The sequence below is a fragment of the Oryx dammah genome, unplaced genomic scaffold (assembly GCF_014754425.2).
Source record: "Oryx dammah isolate SB20612 unplaced genomic scaffold, SCBI_Odam_1.1 HiC_scaffold_27, whole genome shotgun sequence".
In the NCBI taxonomy this organism is placed as follows: domain Eukaryota; kingdom Metazoa; phylum Chordata; class Mammalia; order Artiodactyla; family Bovidae; genus Oryx; species Oryx dammah.
The window spans coordinates 49,528,125-49,543,992 of NW_024070211.1; the positions used below are offsets into that span (position 1 = coordinate 49,528,125).

The following is a 15,868-nucleotide window of genomic DNA, read 5'->3' on the forward strand; positions in this document are numbered from 1 at the left end:
CAGGTCAGGAAGCAACAGTTAGAACTGGACATAGAACAACAGACTGGTTCCAAATAGGAAAAGGAGTACATCAAGGCTATATATTGTCACCCTGCTTATTTAACTTAAATGCAGAATACATCATGAGAAACGCATCATAGTTCAAAAGCATCAATTCTTCAGTGCTCAGCCTTTATGGTCCAACTCTCATCCATACATGACTACTAGAAAAACCATAGCTTTGACTAGATGGAGCTCTGTTGGCAAAGTAAAGTCTCTGCTTTTTAATATGCTGTCTGGGTTGATCATAGCTTTTCTTCCAAGGAGCAAGTGTCTTAATTTCATGGCTGTGAAGTCACCATTCACAGTGATTTTGTAGCCCAAGAAAATACAGTCTGACACTGTTTCCATTGTTTTCCCCATCTATTTGCCATGAAGTAATGGGACCAGTGTCAGACTTTATTTTTTGGGGCTCCAAAATCACTGCAGATGGTGACTGCAGCCATGAAATTAAAAGACGCTTACTCCTTGGAAGAAAAGTTACGACCAACCTAGATAGCATATTCAAAAGCAGAGACATTACTTTGCCAACAAAGGTCCGTTTAGTCAAGGCTATGGTTTTTCCTGTGGTCATGTATGGATGTGAGAGTTGGACTGTGAAGAAAGCTGAGCACTGAAGAATTGATGGTTTTGAACTGTGGTGTTGGAGAAGACTCTTGAGAGTCCCTTGGACTGCAAGGAGATCCAACCAGTCCATTCTGAAGGAGATCAGCCCTGGGATTTCTTTGGAAGGAAAGATGCTAAAGCTGAAACTCCAGTACTTTGGCCACCTCATGCGAAGAGTTGACTCATTGGAGAAGATTCTGATGCTGGGAGGGATTGGGGGCAGGAGGAGAAGGAAACGACCGAGGATGAGATGGCTGGATGGCATCACGGACTCGATGGACATGAGTCTGAGTAAACTCCGGGAGTTGGTGATGACAGGGAGGCCTGGCATGCTGCGGTTCATGGCATTGTAAAGAGTCAGACATGACTGAGCAACTGAACTGAACTGAATGAGATCAGATGCCATGATCTTTGTTTTCTGAATGTTGACTTTTAAGCCAACTTTTTCACCCTCCTCTTTTACCTTCACCAAGAGGTTCTTTCGTTCCTCTTTGCTTTCTGCCATAAGGGGGGTGTCATCTGTATATCTGAGGTTATTGGCAATCTTGATTCCAGCTTGTGCTTCTTCCAGCCCAGCATTTTGCATGATTTTCTCTGCATATGTTAGATAAGCAGGGTGACAATATACAGCCTTGGTGTACTCTTTTCCCAATTTTGAACCAGTCTGTTGTTCCATGTCCAGTTCTAACTGTTGCTTCCTGACCTGCATACAGGTTTCTCAAGAGGCAGGTCAGGTGGTCTGGTATTCACATCTCTTTCAGAATTTTCCACAGTTTATTGTGATCCATACAGACAAAGGCTTTGGCATAGTCAATAAAGCAGAAACTTTTTCTGGAACTCTCTTGCTTTTTTGATGATCCAACAGATGTTAGCAATTGATCTCTGGTTCCTCTGCCTTTTCTAAATCCAACTTAAATATCTGGAAGTTCTCGGTTCACGTACTATTGAGCCTGTTGGAGAATTTTGAGTATTACTTTGCTAGCATGTGAAATTAAGCCAATTTAAATACCATAGATTATATTATTACAACCTTTAATAGTTATCTTAATGATTGTCTTTATGAGCTTCTAAAGTGCTAAGAACTTTTTAGTACTTATAAGTGATAAATAAGTGATTTAATAATATCTACATAATTGGAGTTTATAGCAACCTAGAGTTCCTAGTTTGTTGTTAAGATAATTCTGTGTTGTCCCTAGAAACAACTTTAGGAAAAAGTGAAACCAGTATTTCTCTCATGTATTGGTTAAGTCATTTGGTTTAATTGAAATAACTAATCCAATTTTAATTAGAAACATGATTTTGTAATTTAGTCTCCTGCCTCTTCTGCTCCATTCTTGTACCTACAACCTTCTGAGGTCATTTATCAACCAGTGGAAATTGCACAAGATGGTGGATGTGTTCCTCCTCCAATGTCTCTGATGGAAGCTTCAGTTCCAGAGGTATGTGTTAGTCTCAAAGTAATATATCCATAACCACTTCATTTTAACATTTATTTATTTTCCTTTTCTAAAAATATTTGTTCAAGACCCTCATTGAAGTTGAACATTTTATGTTTTCTTTGATTTATTCACATCTCTTCCCCTTTTTAAATCTAAGAATGTGTCATCTTAGACTTCTTCACTATTTCTGAATCATTGCTCAACTCAGCTGTTTACTAGACTATCCCTGACTCAATCCCCTTGAAAGAGTAAGATAAGTGCTTCTCTTTCTTCTGGTTTGCCTGTCTTGTTACTAACACTGTCAGTTAAAAGCGTATAAAAACTAAAGAAAAAAATCTTTAAAATTCTTCCTTCAAAGATATAAGTCAAATTTATAATTAAAAACTGTAAATATTATCTTCCAAGTTTATATTTGCAAACCATTACTAATAATCTCATCATCTATGTACCAGGAACTGTACATGGTATATTTTAAATATGTTGTGAAAGACTGGGAAATAAATAACGACCTCCCAATTTGAGTGTATTTATTATTATTATTACTAAAGTTTATAACATAATTTTTCTGAAATAGTGGCTTCCACAATTTGGAATCTTAAATGTTTATTATCAATACTTTTACTATGATTTCTCCATTCTTCATCTCATCCTCCAATTATCACTTTGTTGACTGAATCTGCAAGCACTCTGTTAAAGAAGGCTTACATGTGCTGTACTCTCTTGAGTTCTTACATGCTTGTGTGTTCAATGTATTTGTTGTCTATAAATCTGGAAGAAATTAGGACTAACTATAAAACAGCTGGATCATACTTGTATAACTTTGCTAAGGCTGCCTGAACAAAGTAAAATGAACTAGATGGCGTTAAAAGAGAAATTTATTGTCTCATAGTTCTGGAGTCTAGAAGTCCAAAATCAAGGTGTTGGCAGAGTTGGTTTCATCTGAGGCCTTTGAAGGAAGGCTCTAGTCCAGGCCTTTCTTCTTGGCTTATCGATGACCATCCTTTTCTTGTGTCTTCCCATTGTCTTTCCTGTCTCTCTGTCCAAGGTTCCCAATTTTATAAAGATACCAGTCATTTTGGATTAGGTTCCACCCTAATGACCATACTTCAATTTGCTCACCTCTGTAAAGACCCTCTCTCCAAATAAGGTCAGTCTCTGACATAATGATTAGGACTTCAACACATAAGTCTTCAGAGAACACAATTCAGCCCATAACAATGCTTTTTTCTCTTATAACTTCTAATCTACTCTTTTCTGGTGTTGAGTATAGTTATAAAAAAGTTTGAAGCCAGCCTGACTTTCTCTCTTATACGTAATTTGCTTTTTCTTCCTGCATGTCTAAAAAATCTGTCTTAACTTGAACTCACTTTACCAGGATATGTCTTGAAATTTGTCAGTCTTTAAAATATTCTTCCTGGGATACAGTTTGCTCCTTTGATTCTCAGACTAGTTTTAATTTCAGGACTTCTTTTTTCCTGTTTGAACTTTGAAAAAAATTTTTTGTATTCCAGTTCTTTTACTTCTCCTTCAGGAATACCATTTATGCATATGTTGAGATCTCTGTTTATCTTTCATATCCACCATCTCTGAGATAATTTCTTTTATCATAGTAATTGTTAATGTTTTATATGCTTTTTTGAGACAATCATGAATATTTTTCATTGTTTTTAGTCTACTTTTTCTTATGAATAATGAAGCTTTCATTGCTGTTTTTTTACCTTCTTTTTATCCCAAACTGCCACTTGGCTTACATCATTGCCTGTAAATGTTGTCTTTTGGCTTAAAATGTCTTTTTGAAGCTCTTTTTTAGTGATCATGTTATTATAACTTCTTTAAGATCAAAGGAATTTTATTTATCTGAACTTTTCTACTATTTTCTGGGATAATTTCTCATCTTTTCTTTTTCCCCCCTTTTTGCTTTTCCCTTGATAGAGTTGGAGAGGATGAGAAGAGTCCTAAGGTTGCTTCCTTTTCCTTCCCATCTTATCTTTAAATGAGACCAGCTTTTTGCAGAAATACAAGGTGGAAGAAGCAATCTGTTGACTCAAACATCCTACCACCAAGTCTGTTTTGTTGCCTGCTTGAAATGTTCTTCCCTGAATTTTTAGCGTTCTGGAGTTCATTTGGCTCCTGGCAAAGTCTCTTTTTTTTTCAGAGATTTTCTGTATGAAGGTGTAGTAAGTGTTACTTCACTTTCCACTCTCACCCTGCTTCATCTCCAGCAATGTTCCTCAACTATACTTCAAAGTAGACCACAAAATAGTGAAAGCATGATTTCTCCTTCTCTGTCCTGCTTCTGCCTTGGTCTGACACACCCCTACACTTGAGAAATAGGCCTTTCAGGGAAATCTATAACCTTCCTCAGGCTTCAGAATCCTCCCTTATATTGGTGCAAATTGAGTAGCATTTGGCAGGCATTCTACACTATAAACAAAGCTAGTGGAGGTGATGGAATTCCCGTTGAGCTATTTCAAATCCTGAAAGATGATGCTGTGAAAGTGTTGCACTCAATATGTCAGCAAATTTGGAAAACTCAGCAGTGGCCACAAGACTGGAAAAGGTCAGTTTTCTTTCCAGTCCCAAAGAAAGTCAATGCCAAAGAATGCTCAAATTACTGCACAGTTGTCCTCGTCTCACACGCTAGTAAAGTAATGCTCAAGATTCTCCAAGCCAGGCTTCAGCAATACATCAACCGTGAACTTCCAGATGTTCAAGCTGGTTTTAGAAAAGGCAGAGGAACCAGAGATCAAATTGCCAACATCCTCTGGATCATCTAAAAAGCAAGAGAGTTTCAAAAAAACTGTTTATGCTTTATTGACTATGCCAAAGCCTTTGACTGTGTGGATCACAATAAACTGGAAAGTTCTGAAGGAAATGGGAATACCAGACCACCTGACCTGCCTCTTGAGAAATCTGTATGCAGGTCAGGAAGCAAGTTAGAACTAGACATGAAACAACAGACTGGTTCCAAATAGGAAATGTCAAGGCTGTCTATTGTCACCCTGCTTATTTAACTTCTATGCAGAGTACATCATGAGAAACGCTGCACTGGAGGAAGCACAAGCTGGAATCACGATTGCCAAGAGAAATATCAATAACCTCAGATATGGAGATGACACCACCCTTATGGCAGAAAGTGAAGAACTAAAAAGCCTCTTGATGAAAGTGAAAGAGGAGAGTGAAAGTTGGCTTAAAACTCAACATTCTAAGATCATGGCATCTGGTCCCATCACTTCATGGGAAATAGATGGGGAAATAGTGGCTGACTTAATTTTGGGGGGCTCCAAAATCACTGCAGATGCTGACTGCAGCCATGAAATTAAAAGACACTTACTCCTTGGAAGGAAAGTTATGACCAACCTAGACAGAGTATTAAAAAGCAGAGACATTACTTAGTCAGCAAAGCCCATCTAGTCAAGCCTATGGTTTTTCCAGTAGTCATGTATGGATGTGAGAGTTGGACTATAAAGAAAGCTGAGTGCCGAAGAATTGATGCTTTTGAACTGTGCTGTTGGAGAAGACTGCTAAGAGTCCCTTGGACTGCAAGGAGATCCAACCAGTCCATCCTGAAGGAGATCAGTCCTGGGTGTTCATTGGAAGGACTGATGTTGAAGCTGAAACTTCAGTCCTTTGGCCACCTGATGCGAAGAGCTGACTCGTTTGAAAAGACCCTAATGCTGGGAATGATTGAGGGCAGGAGAAGGGAATGACAGAGGATGAGATGTTTGGATGGCATCACCAACTCCTTGGACATGGGTTTGGGTAGCCTCCAGCAGTTGGTGATAGATAGGGAGGCCTGGCGTCCTGCAGTTCATGGGGTCGCAAAGAGTCGGACACAACTGAGCGACTAAACTGAACTACCTTGTCATTTGGAATTCATGAGCACATCCATGTTTACTTGATGATGACATTTTAAAAATCTATCTTTTGTTCTTTTTGTTTTTTTTCTGATTTTCAAGGAGGGTGGCAGTGAGTTAAGAATGCTTTTACATTATGTTTTTAGAGGTTAAAGTGTCCGCCTCCAATGCGGGAGACCTGGGTTTGATCCCTGGGTCAGGAAGATCCCCTGGAGAAGGAAATGGCAACCCACTCCAGTATTCTTGCCTGGAGAATCCCATGGACGGAGGAGCCTGGTAGGCTACAGTCCACGGGGTCACAAAGAGTCAGACACGACTGAGCGACTTCACCTTTTAGCCATTATCTATTTTTGACACTGAACCATAGTCTTAATGTTGACATCAGATAACTTACCAAGTTATGTTTCACTGTTTAGTGGAATAAAATAAGATATTTCTGGAAATATTACATGTTAACTTACAACTTGTGGCATTAATTTTTATGATATTTCAATACAGAATGTTTTAAGCATATTTTTATTTTAATATTGTTTCTGACAAAAGATACATGTCTAATATATAAATTAATTGAATGGGTTGGTTTATATTTTAAGTGTTTTTTCCTCTAAAATTAGAAAACACAGGGCTTGTTATGAGTTTGATAGTTAGCTCTTCTAAAATATAAAAATAAATTAAAATTATTTCTCACTTATTTCAATGACTATTTCCCCCTTTACTCTTAGAATGTAGTGCCTTCTCTTAACAGAATAAATAGAAACCATTTTGTGGAAACCGGCTCAGCTTCCAGTCCCCAACATACAAACTTACCTGACTCGTAACTTATCCTTAGCTTCTTATCATTTGTTTAGTAACTTGTCGTTAAAGGTTATTTCTACTCTTTACTCTTGATACTATAACTTCCCTATTCTTCAGGGACCTCATTCCTCATTCCACCTCATTCCTTCTTTTCTCATGTATTTTAAGACATTTTCTCTCCATTGGTTCAGAGCTTTACCTAGTATTTACTAGTATGTTACTTTGAGTAATTACTTAACTCTTCACAGTGTTGGTTTCATAATATCTCACCTCACCTCACCTTATCGCTCAGTCGTTTCTGACTCTTTGCGACCCCATGGACTGTAGCCTATCAGGCTTCTCCGTCCATGGAATTCTCCAGGCAAGAATACTGGAGTGGGTTACCATTTCCTTCTCCAGGGTATCTTCCCAACCCAGGGATCGAACCTGGGTCTCCCTCATTGGAGGCAGACGCTTTAACCTCTGAGCCAATAAAGACATTAGGAAAATCTATTTTGCAGGATTCATGCAATGATGAGATGAGAACCTTGTATACAAGGTTCCTGCTATAGTGCCTAACACCTGGTAGGAGACAGTTAAAAATTATACTGTGACACGCCCCCATCAATGCCCTTATGCTCTTCTACCTTTCAAAGCCAAGCTTGAAAAATGTGTGCTCAGTTGTGTCCAACTCTTTGCAACCCTGTGGACTATAGCCTGCCAACCTCCTCTGTCCATGGGATTTTCTAGGCAAGAATACTGGAGTGGGTTGCCATTTCCTCCTCCAAGGGATCATCCTGACCCAGGGATTGAACCCAGGTCTTCTGTGTTGTCTGCATTGACAGGCAGACTCTTTACCACTGATGCGAAGAGCCACCTGGGGAGCCCTTGAAAAAAGTAGTCTACATTTAATATTTCCACTGCCTCACTACCTGTTCTCCCCTTACCTGCTCAAGTCTGCTTCATTACCTTTCTGCTGAAGCTACCTTGGATAAAGATCCTTAGTGACTCCCTAATTGCCAAATATTTTCCTTTTCTTTTCAGTCTTACTTGACCTCTCAGCAACATTGGATATACTCCTTGAAATTCTTCCTACCTTTGTCTTCCATGATACTGCTCTCTTCTGGCAATCCTTTTACCTCCTCTTACTTTCCTACATAAGCTGATCTTTTTCTCCCCATGATTTCTTTTTTGATTCTTCATTCATTCTTTCACCCTACATACTCTGATGTTATCATCCATACTCATGTCTCTAGCCCCAGCCTCACTTCTGAATTTTAGACCTGCACTGTTCAGTACAACAATAGCCATTACCACATGCAGCTATTGAAATGTGGCTAGTCAGAACTGAGGTGTGTTGTAAGTGCAAAATACACACCAAGTTTTAATGACATAGTGTGAAAAATGAATGTAAAATTTATCACTGGCTTTATGTTGAGTACACTGATATATTTTCATATGTTTAAATAAAATCTGTTACTGGAAATTAATTTTACTTTTTTTTTTTTTTACTTTTCTAACATGGCTACTGGAAATTTTTCTTTCAGTTTTATTGAGATATAGTTGACATACAGTGGTGTGTAAGCTTAAGATGTACAGCATAATGATTTGATTCATACATATCATTAAATGATTATCACAACAAGCTTGGTGAATACCCATCATCACATATAAAATTAAAGAAATAGGAAAAAATTGTATGTGATGAGAAGTCTTAGGATTTATTCTCTTGACAACTTTCCTATATAACATCCAGCAATGTTAATTATGTTTATCATATTGTACATTACAGCCCTAGTACTTACTTAGCTATAACTGGAAGTTTGTACCTTCTGACTATCTCAATTTTAATTAACATTTAGTTCACATTTTTGTTAGTGCTTCTTTAGAGCCATCCAGCTTTTGAGTGACTATATACCTGTAATAGAAGTTCTACAAATACCTCAGATTTTCTGTGTTACAAAGTTAACTTCTTTCTAACCTCCACACAGTTACATCAACATCAAACTTGCTTTTCTTTTATTCCATATATCAGTGAATGGTGCCACCATCTGTTGGACAAGCCATTAATCTGCTTTTACATGATCTCTTTCCTGTCTATTACTCTACTGCCTCACCTTTCAGCTATCAGTCAGTCAGCTATATTCTTCCTTCCAACCATACCAAACAACATACACAGATAGGTATTCTTAGTTGCCTCTACCTTTTCATATACTACTCCTACCTCATTCCCTAATTTTTCAAATTCTAGCATAAACTCCACTAGAAAACATTCCCTGACCACCTCCCCAGCTTTCTAAAGCTACATTAATTGTTTTCTTTTCCCCATGCATCCCTATTCATGTGTCATAGGACTTTGTTTTCCCCCATACATCTCTATGCAAAATGTCATACATTTTGACTAGTCTGTCCCAGACCAGTTTATAATTAAAGATAGAGAATGTGTTTCTCATCTGTCTTTCTCCATTATGTAGCAAAATGCCTAGAAAATTGTAATACTGAATAAATATTTTTAATTAATGAAAAGCAATATTTTTTAATTTTTTTTAATTTTAGCCTTATTCTGATCATGGAGTTCAAGCAACATATCACCAGGTTTATGCTTCAAGTGCCATTGCTATGCCTGCACCAGTGATGCAACCTGAACCAATTAAAGTAAGAAGCTTGTTTTGATTTTTTTTGTTGTTGTTCTTAAGTCATATTTCACAGTTTCCAAATTCTCTTCTAAAAAGAAACAGCTTTGGATATTTATATCTCATTTGTGATCTGAAGTACAGAATTAATGAATTCTTTCATATGAAGGAAATACAGTTCTAAGTTGGCTATAATTTGTTAGTTTTGGGGAGAGAGAAGAATAGAAAGTTAATGCTTAATCGGTATAGAGTTTCTATTTAGGATGATAGAAAGGGCTTCCCTGATGGCTCAGATGATAAAGAATCCACCTGCAATACAGGAGGTCTGAGTTTAATCCCTGGGTTGGGAAGATCCCCTAGAGAAGGAAATAGCTACCCACTCTAGTATTCTTGCCAGGAGAATTCCATGAACAAAAGAGCCTTGGCAGGCTGCAGTCCACGGGGTCACAAAGAGTTGGACATGACTGAGCAACTTTCACTTCACTTCACTTCTGTTAGTTTTGAAGAAGTTATAAACCACACATGGTCAAAAGTTTTCATTTACTGTATAGTAAAATATATATGGCTTAAGATATTCCATTTTTAAATATACAACTAAGTGGTATTAATTATATCCACATTGCTATGCAACCATAGTCACCAGTATCTAGTTCCAAACTTTGTCATCACCCCAAATAGAAACTGTACCCATTAAGCAGTAACTTTCTGTTCTTCTCTCTCCCCAGTCCCTGTTAACTTCTAATCTACTGTCTGTAATTTGCCTAGATATTCCATATATTCAGAGTTTTATTACATTAGTGACATGTAACAATTACGGGGAAATGAAAGTAGTTATTATAATGATTTACTCTTCCAGTTTGGGAATTGTGCTCATGCATCTTAAATTAGATCCACGCCAAGAGTGGTAATGTAGTTAGATCCCTTTATATATTTAGTATATTTCAACTGCCTTATCCTGTTTCTTCCCATGTGACCTGGGTTCTTCACTTTTGGGAAATGTGACTATATCTCTAGTAAAGAACCCAAACTGATAAACTGTTATGATGGAAGTATGACTCTTGCTTACAGTATATTCTTTACAATGAAATGATGGAGGTTAGCTATTTCACACTCATATTTTTGCTTCTGACCCATCCCATACGTTGGAACTCAGCCTACTTTAAGGTGTCTTTCATATCCCCTCTCGCCTTCATTTCTTCATTGCTGTTGCTACTGCACTGCGAACATGAATTAAAACCATAATTTTGACCTAATGCCAAAGCCTAAAGTGTTAGTAAATGTTATTTATAGGAAGTTCATCATAGGATCAAAATCATCTAAAACAAACTTACAGTGTTGATACTTTCTCCAGATATACCTCTCTGAAAATAGCTATGCCATATTAGATAATCAGTTGCAGATTATATATTACATACATACACATTATATATATATATGTGTGGGGGGGTGTATATATGTGTATATATATACACATACAAATGATTGAAGTTGTACTTGTTGAATAATTCCAATAGAGGATAGAGTGGTATTCAGAAAGGAGAAATTTCTAAAGAATATAAATGTTAAATATTCTTGATTTAAAGTTTTATTCTTCTAGTTTAAGAGTGTATCCTTTTCTATATTTTCTTATATGTGTGACTAAGAAATGCAGAAACTGTGCAGAGAAAATGTTATCTTACTCTTTATTATATAAAATTATATAAATGTTGAATATAAATCAAAACAGAGGTATAAATAAATACCTTTCTTTGTGCACATAAGCATAAAACTGGAGTCAGAAACCTGCCTGTTACATGACTAGAGAAATGCTGCTAAGAGGAACTTTACCCTTTCTATTTTGACATAGATCTTTGCTCTACTATATCACAGGCTAAAGGGGAACAAAATCACCTACTTGTTTCTATTTTTACTTAATCCATCTTGTTAAGGCTTACAGTAATTCTGGTTATCACGTGGGATACAGCCCAGGGAAGATTTTGTTACTGCAAAATTAAGGTTTCAGGACTTGGTAAGAGTTGAAGAGTTATGAACTGTTGTAGTTAACTAGCTTACTCCAAAGCCCACATCTCACACAACTGTAATTAGATGTCCTCAAATCTGAGATATCATGGATTATCATTTTATATATCACTATGAAAGAAGAAAGCCATGTATCCTGATGCAGGGTTTTTGAAATATGAAAAGATGTTTATCTCAGAATCAATGAGGTTTGGCATGTTTTATTTTTATTTACTTATTTACTTTTATTCTTTCGCTGTGCCACACATACAATCTTAGTTCCCTGACCAGAGATCAAACTCATACCCCTGTATTGGAAGCACAGAATCTTAACCACTAGACTACCAGGAAGGTCCCTGGCAAATTTTATTTTTAATTTAGAGCAGCAGGATCATACGAAGCCTGAGTTGAGGGGCAGAAAAAAACTCAACAATTTCTCTTTTGTTAGAGATAAAGGGAAAAGAGAAAATTCAATTAAACTGCAGAATCAAAACTGAAACACAGGGGTTTTGTATAGTTTTGTACATCCTGTTTTATCTTTCATGGTTGAATGTTCTATGTATCTCATACTCAGTATTCTTTTTTAGGTGATTTGATGGCACTCAATAGAAAATGGTGCCCCGTTCAGGAACAGAAAGTCCAACTCTATAGTTTTCTAAAACTATACAACTTTGTAGAAATACTTCACTGTACAAGTTTTACTGTGTGGAAAATTATCTTTTTTTATAATGCACTTGTATTATAGAAATATTAATCCACAAACATTAAATCAGTGGGAGACAATCTTATCCTAAAATTTATTAAAGTAGACTAATATTAAAATAGTGACATCTGCAACATTAACCTTTATTCTTCCTAAGCAAATTTTCCCTGGTGTACCAAAAATCTTGTTGACTTAAAATATAGAAGAGCAGAAATACTCCTTGAAAGAATTTAAATGTATTGTTTTTAAAAGTGTAAGTCATTTTTAAAACTCTTAATTATTATAATTTTAATGATGTTAATTGTATACATACAAAAGTAGAATTTCATATGTCAAAGCTGTCTTTAAACAACAAATCTAATCAATAAAATACAGACCTTATTCAGAGCACAAGTCAAACCATTATAAATGACTGTCAGAAACTACTCATTGACTAAGCCACAGGTTACTGTACTCTGTCAAATTAAATAAAAGATTTTAAAGCAGACCAATATAGAAACTAGTTGGTTAATATGGTATTAATTAGAGTTGTTATTTGGTCACCGAGTCATGTCCACCTCTTTTGCAACCCCAAGGACTATAGCCACCAGGCTCCTCTGTCCTTGGAATTCTCCAGGCAAGAGTACTGGAATGTGTAGCCATTCCCTTCTCCAGGGAATCTTCCTGACCTAGGGATTGAACCTGGGTCTCCTGCATTGCAGGCAGATTCTTTACTGTCTGAGCAACCATGGAATCCCATTAATTAGGGTATCATTCCCTGATTCAACAGAGTCACATCTTTTATACAGAATTAATTTTTAAAATCAGTAAAACAAAATCATATAATGTCAGAATTATCCCACTGAACTAGACTGTGAAAGTGAAAGTGAAGTCACTCAGTCGTGTCCGATTCTTTGCGACCCCATGGACTGTAGCCTACAAGGCTCCTCCCTCCATGGGATTCTCCAGGCAAGAGTACTGGAGTGGGGTGCCATTTCCTTCTCCAGGGGATCTTCACGACCCAGGGATCGAACCCGGGTCTCCTGCATTCCAGGCAGACACTTTAACCTCTGAGCCACCAGAACTAGACTATAGTAAGGAACAAAAGGCAGAATGTCCAAAAGAATAAAAGAAAAAAAGGCAGAATGGCCATCATCAAAAACTCAGAGTAAATACTAGAAAGGGTGTGGAGAAAAGGGAACCCTCTTGCACTGTTGACAGGAATGCAAATTGATACAGCTACTATGGAGAACAGTATGGAAATTCCTTTAAAAACTAGGGATAAAACTATACCATATGACCCTGCAGTCCTGCTACTGGGCACATACCCTGAGGAAATCATAATCAAAAAAGACAGTGTACCCCAATGTTCATTGCAGCACTGTTTACAATAGCTAGGACATGGAAGCAATGTAGATATCCATCAGCAGATGAATAGATAAAGTTGTGGTATATATACACAATGGAATATTAGTCAACTATAAAAAACACATTTGAATCAGTTCTAATGAGGTGGATGAACCTAAAGCCTATTATTCAGAGTGAAGTAAGTCAAAAAGAGAAAGACAGATATCATATATTAATGCATATATATGGAATTTAGAAAGATGGTACTGATGAACCTATTTTCAGGGCAGCAAAGGAGACACAGACAAAACGACAGACCTGTGCACACAGTGGGGGAAGAAGGGGGTGGGATGTTTTGAGAGAGTAGCCCTGAAACAACATTACCATATGTAAAATAGATAGCCAGTGGGAATTTGCTATATGATGCAGGTCGGACACGACTGAAGCGAATTAGCAGCAGCAGCAGCAGCAGGGAACCCAAAGCCAGTGCTCTTTGACAATTTAAGAGGTGGGATGGGGAGTGAGGTGGGAGGAAGTTTCAAGAGGGAAGTAATTATCCTCCAATTAAAAATAAAATTTAAAAGGAACAAAAAGAAAATCTTTGTCTATTTGGGCAGTCAAAACTTTTAATATGAATATCAAATCCCTTGGTAATAAAGGTATAAGTAGAGGATTATGATGTAGCTCTATTTCCTTATGATGTTTTTCCATTTTTGCATTAATTTAGCTGTCTAATAAGTTTATTTTTATGAGCCTTAATTGAGATACTGGAAAGTGAGTTAATTATAATTAGAACTTCACCTTTAAATGTTCTTTTTATTTAACTCTGAAGTATACTAGCTATTCCGGAGAAGGCAATGGCACCCCACTCCAATACTCTTGCCTGGAAAATCCCATGGGCGGAGGAGTCTGGTAGGCTACAGTCCATGGGGTCGTGAAGAGTCGTACACGACTGAGTGACTTCACTTTTCACTTTCATGCATTGGAGAAGGAAATGGCAACCCATTCCAGTGTTCTTGCCTGGAGAATCCCAGGGATGGGGGAGCCTGGTGGGCTGCTGTCTATGGGGTCGCACAGAGTCAGACACGACTAAAGTGAATTAGCAAAAGCAGCATACTAGCTATTCATGAAAACATTTATTATTAAGAATGATATTTAACCAACTGCCAGGCTATGAGGAAGTTCTTCTAATTAAAGCGCTGATTGGGCTTGAATGAAAAACACCTGTTCCACCTTACCCATTGATAAGACCAAGTGATTCAAAAGTAAATTGGAAAGAGATTTTACCTACTAGCACTGCCTGTTTCTAGCTCAGAGACCCATAATGGGCACTCACCTAAACATTAACAACTATCTCTACTTTATAGAAAAATTCCACTGCTGTCTTTTTCCTAACCATTTCCTCATGTCAGTATCATTAACACTTCTTATAAAGCAATTAGAGATTGAAATTCTCTCATGTTCAGCTGGTCCTAAGGGTAGAAGAAGACACTTGTAAAGGGGTATTGCATTCTGAGGGCAGGAACATTAAAAAACCTGTGCTTTGCACCTCCAAACATACAGGAAGGGAAAATTTTTCATTTACTGTGCATAGGTCTGACTATAGATAGCCTCAAAGGAGACAGAGAACAATAAAGAGAAAGACTCATGAAACCAATTTTTAGGATTGTCATGGAGAGACCACAGGTCAGGAAGCAACAGTTAGAACTGGACATGGAACAACAGACTGGTTCCAAATAGGGAAAGGAGTATGTCAAGGCTGTATATTGTCACCCTGCTTGTTTAACTTATGTGCAGAGTACATCATGAGAAACGCTGCGCTGGAGGAAGCACAAGCTGGAATCAGGATTGCCAGGAGAAATATCAATAACCTCAAATGTACAGATGACACCACCCTTATGGCAGAAAGTGAAGAAGAATTAAAGAGCCTCTTGATGAAAGTGAAAGAAGAGAGTGAAAAAGTTGGCTTAAAACTCAACATTCAGAAAACTAAGATCATGGCATCTGGTCCCATCACTTCATGGCAAATAGATGGGGAAACAGTGGCTGACTTGAATTTTGGGGGGGTTCCAAAATCACTGCAGATGGTGATTGCAGTCATGAAATTAAAAGACGCTTACTCCTTGGAAGGAAAGTTATGACCAACCTAGACAGCACATTCAAAAGCAGAGACATTACTTTGCCAACAAAGGTCCGTCTAGTCAAGGCTATGGTTTTTCCAGTGGTCATGTATGGATGTGAGAGTTGGACTGTGAAGAAAGCTGAGTGCCGAAGAATTGATGCTTTTGAAGTGTGGTGTTGGAGAAGACTCTTGAGAGTCCCTTGGACTGCAAGGAGATCCAGCCAGTCCATTCTAAAGGAGATCAGTCCTGGGTGTTCATTGGAAGGACTGATGTTGAAGCTGAGACTCCAGTCCTTTGGCCACCCAATGCGAAGAGCTGACTCATTTGAAAAGATCTTGATGCTGCGAATGATGGAGGGCAGGAAGAGAAG

General features: G+C 37.6%; 1 protein-coding gene across 3 annotated transcripts in view; it reads left to right on the plus strand.

The window, feature by feature from the left end:
* The window catches only part of BOLL (boule homolog, RNA binding protein), a 66,309-nt gene that overhangs the window by 39,506 nt on the left and 10,935 nt on the right, over window positions 1-15,868 (plus strand). For all 3 annotated transcript variants that reach the window (XM_040228862.1, XM_040228863.1, XM_040228864.1), the window contains 2 exons: window positions 1,956-2,084; window positions 9,272-9,370. In XM_040228862.1, the coding sequence (XP_040084796.1) occupies window positions 1,956-2,084; window positions 9,272-9,370 (228 nt within the window). The remainder of the gene's footprint in view (window positions 1-1,955; window positions 2,085-9,271; window positions 9,371-15,868) is intronic.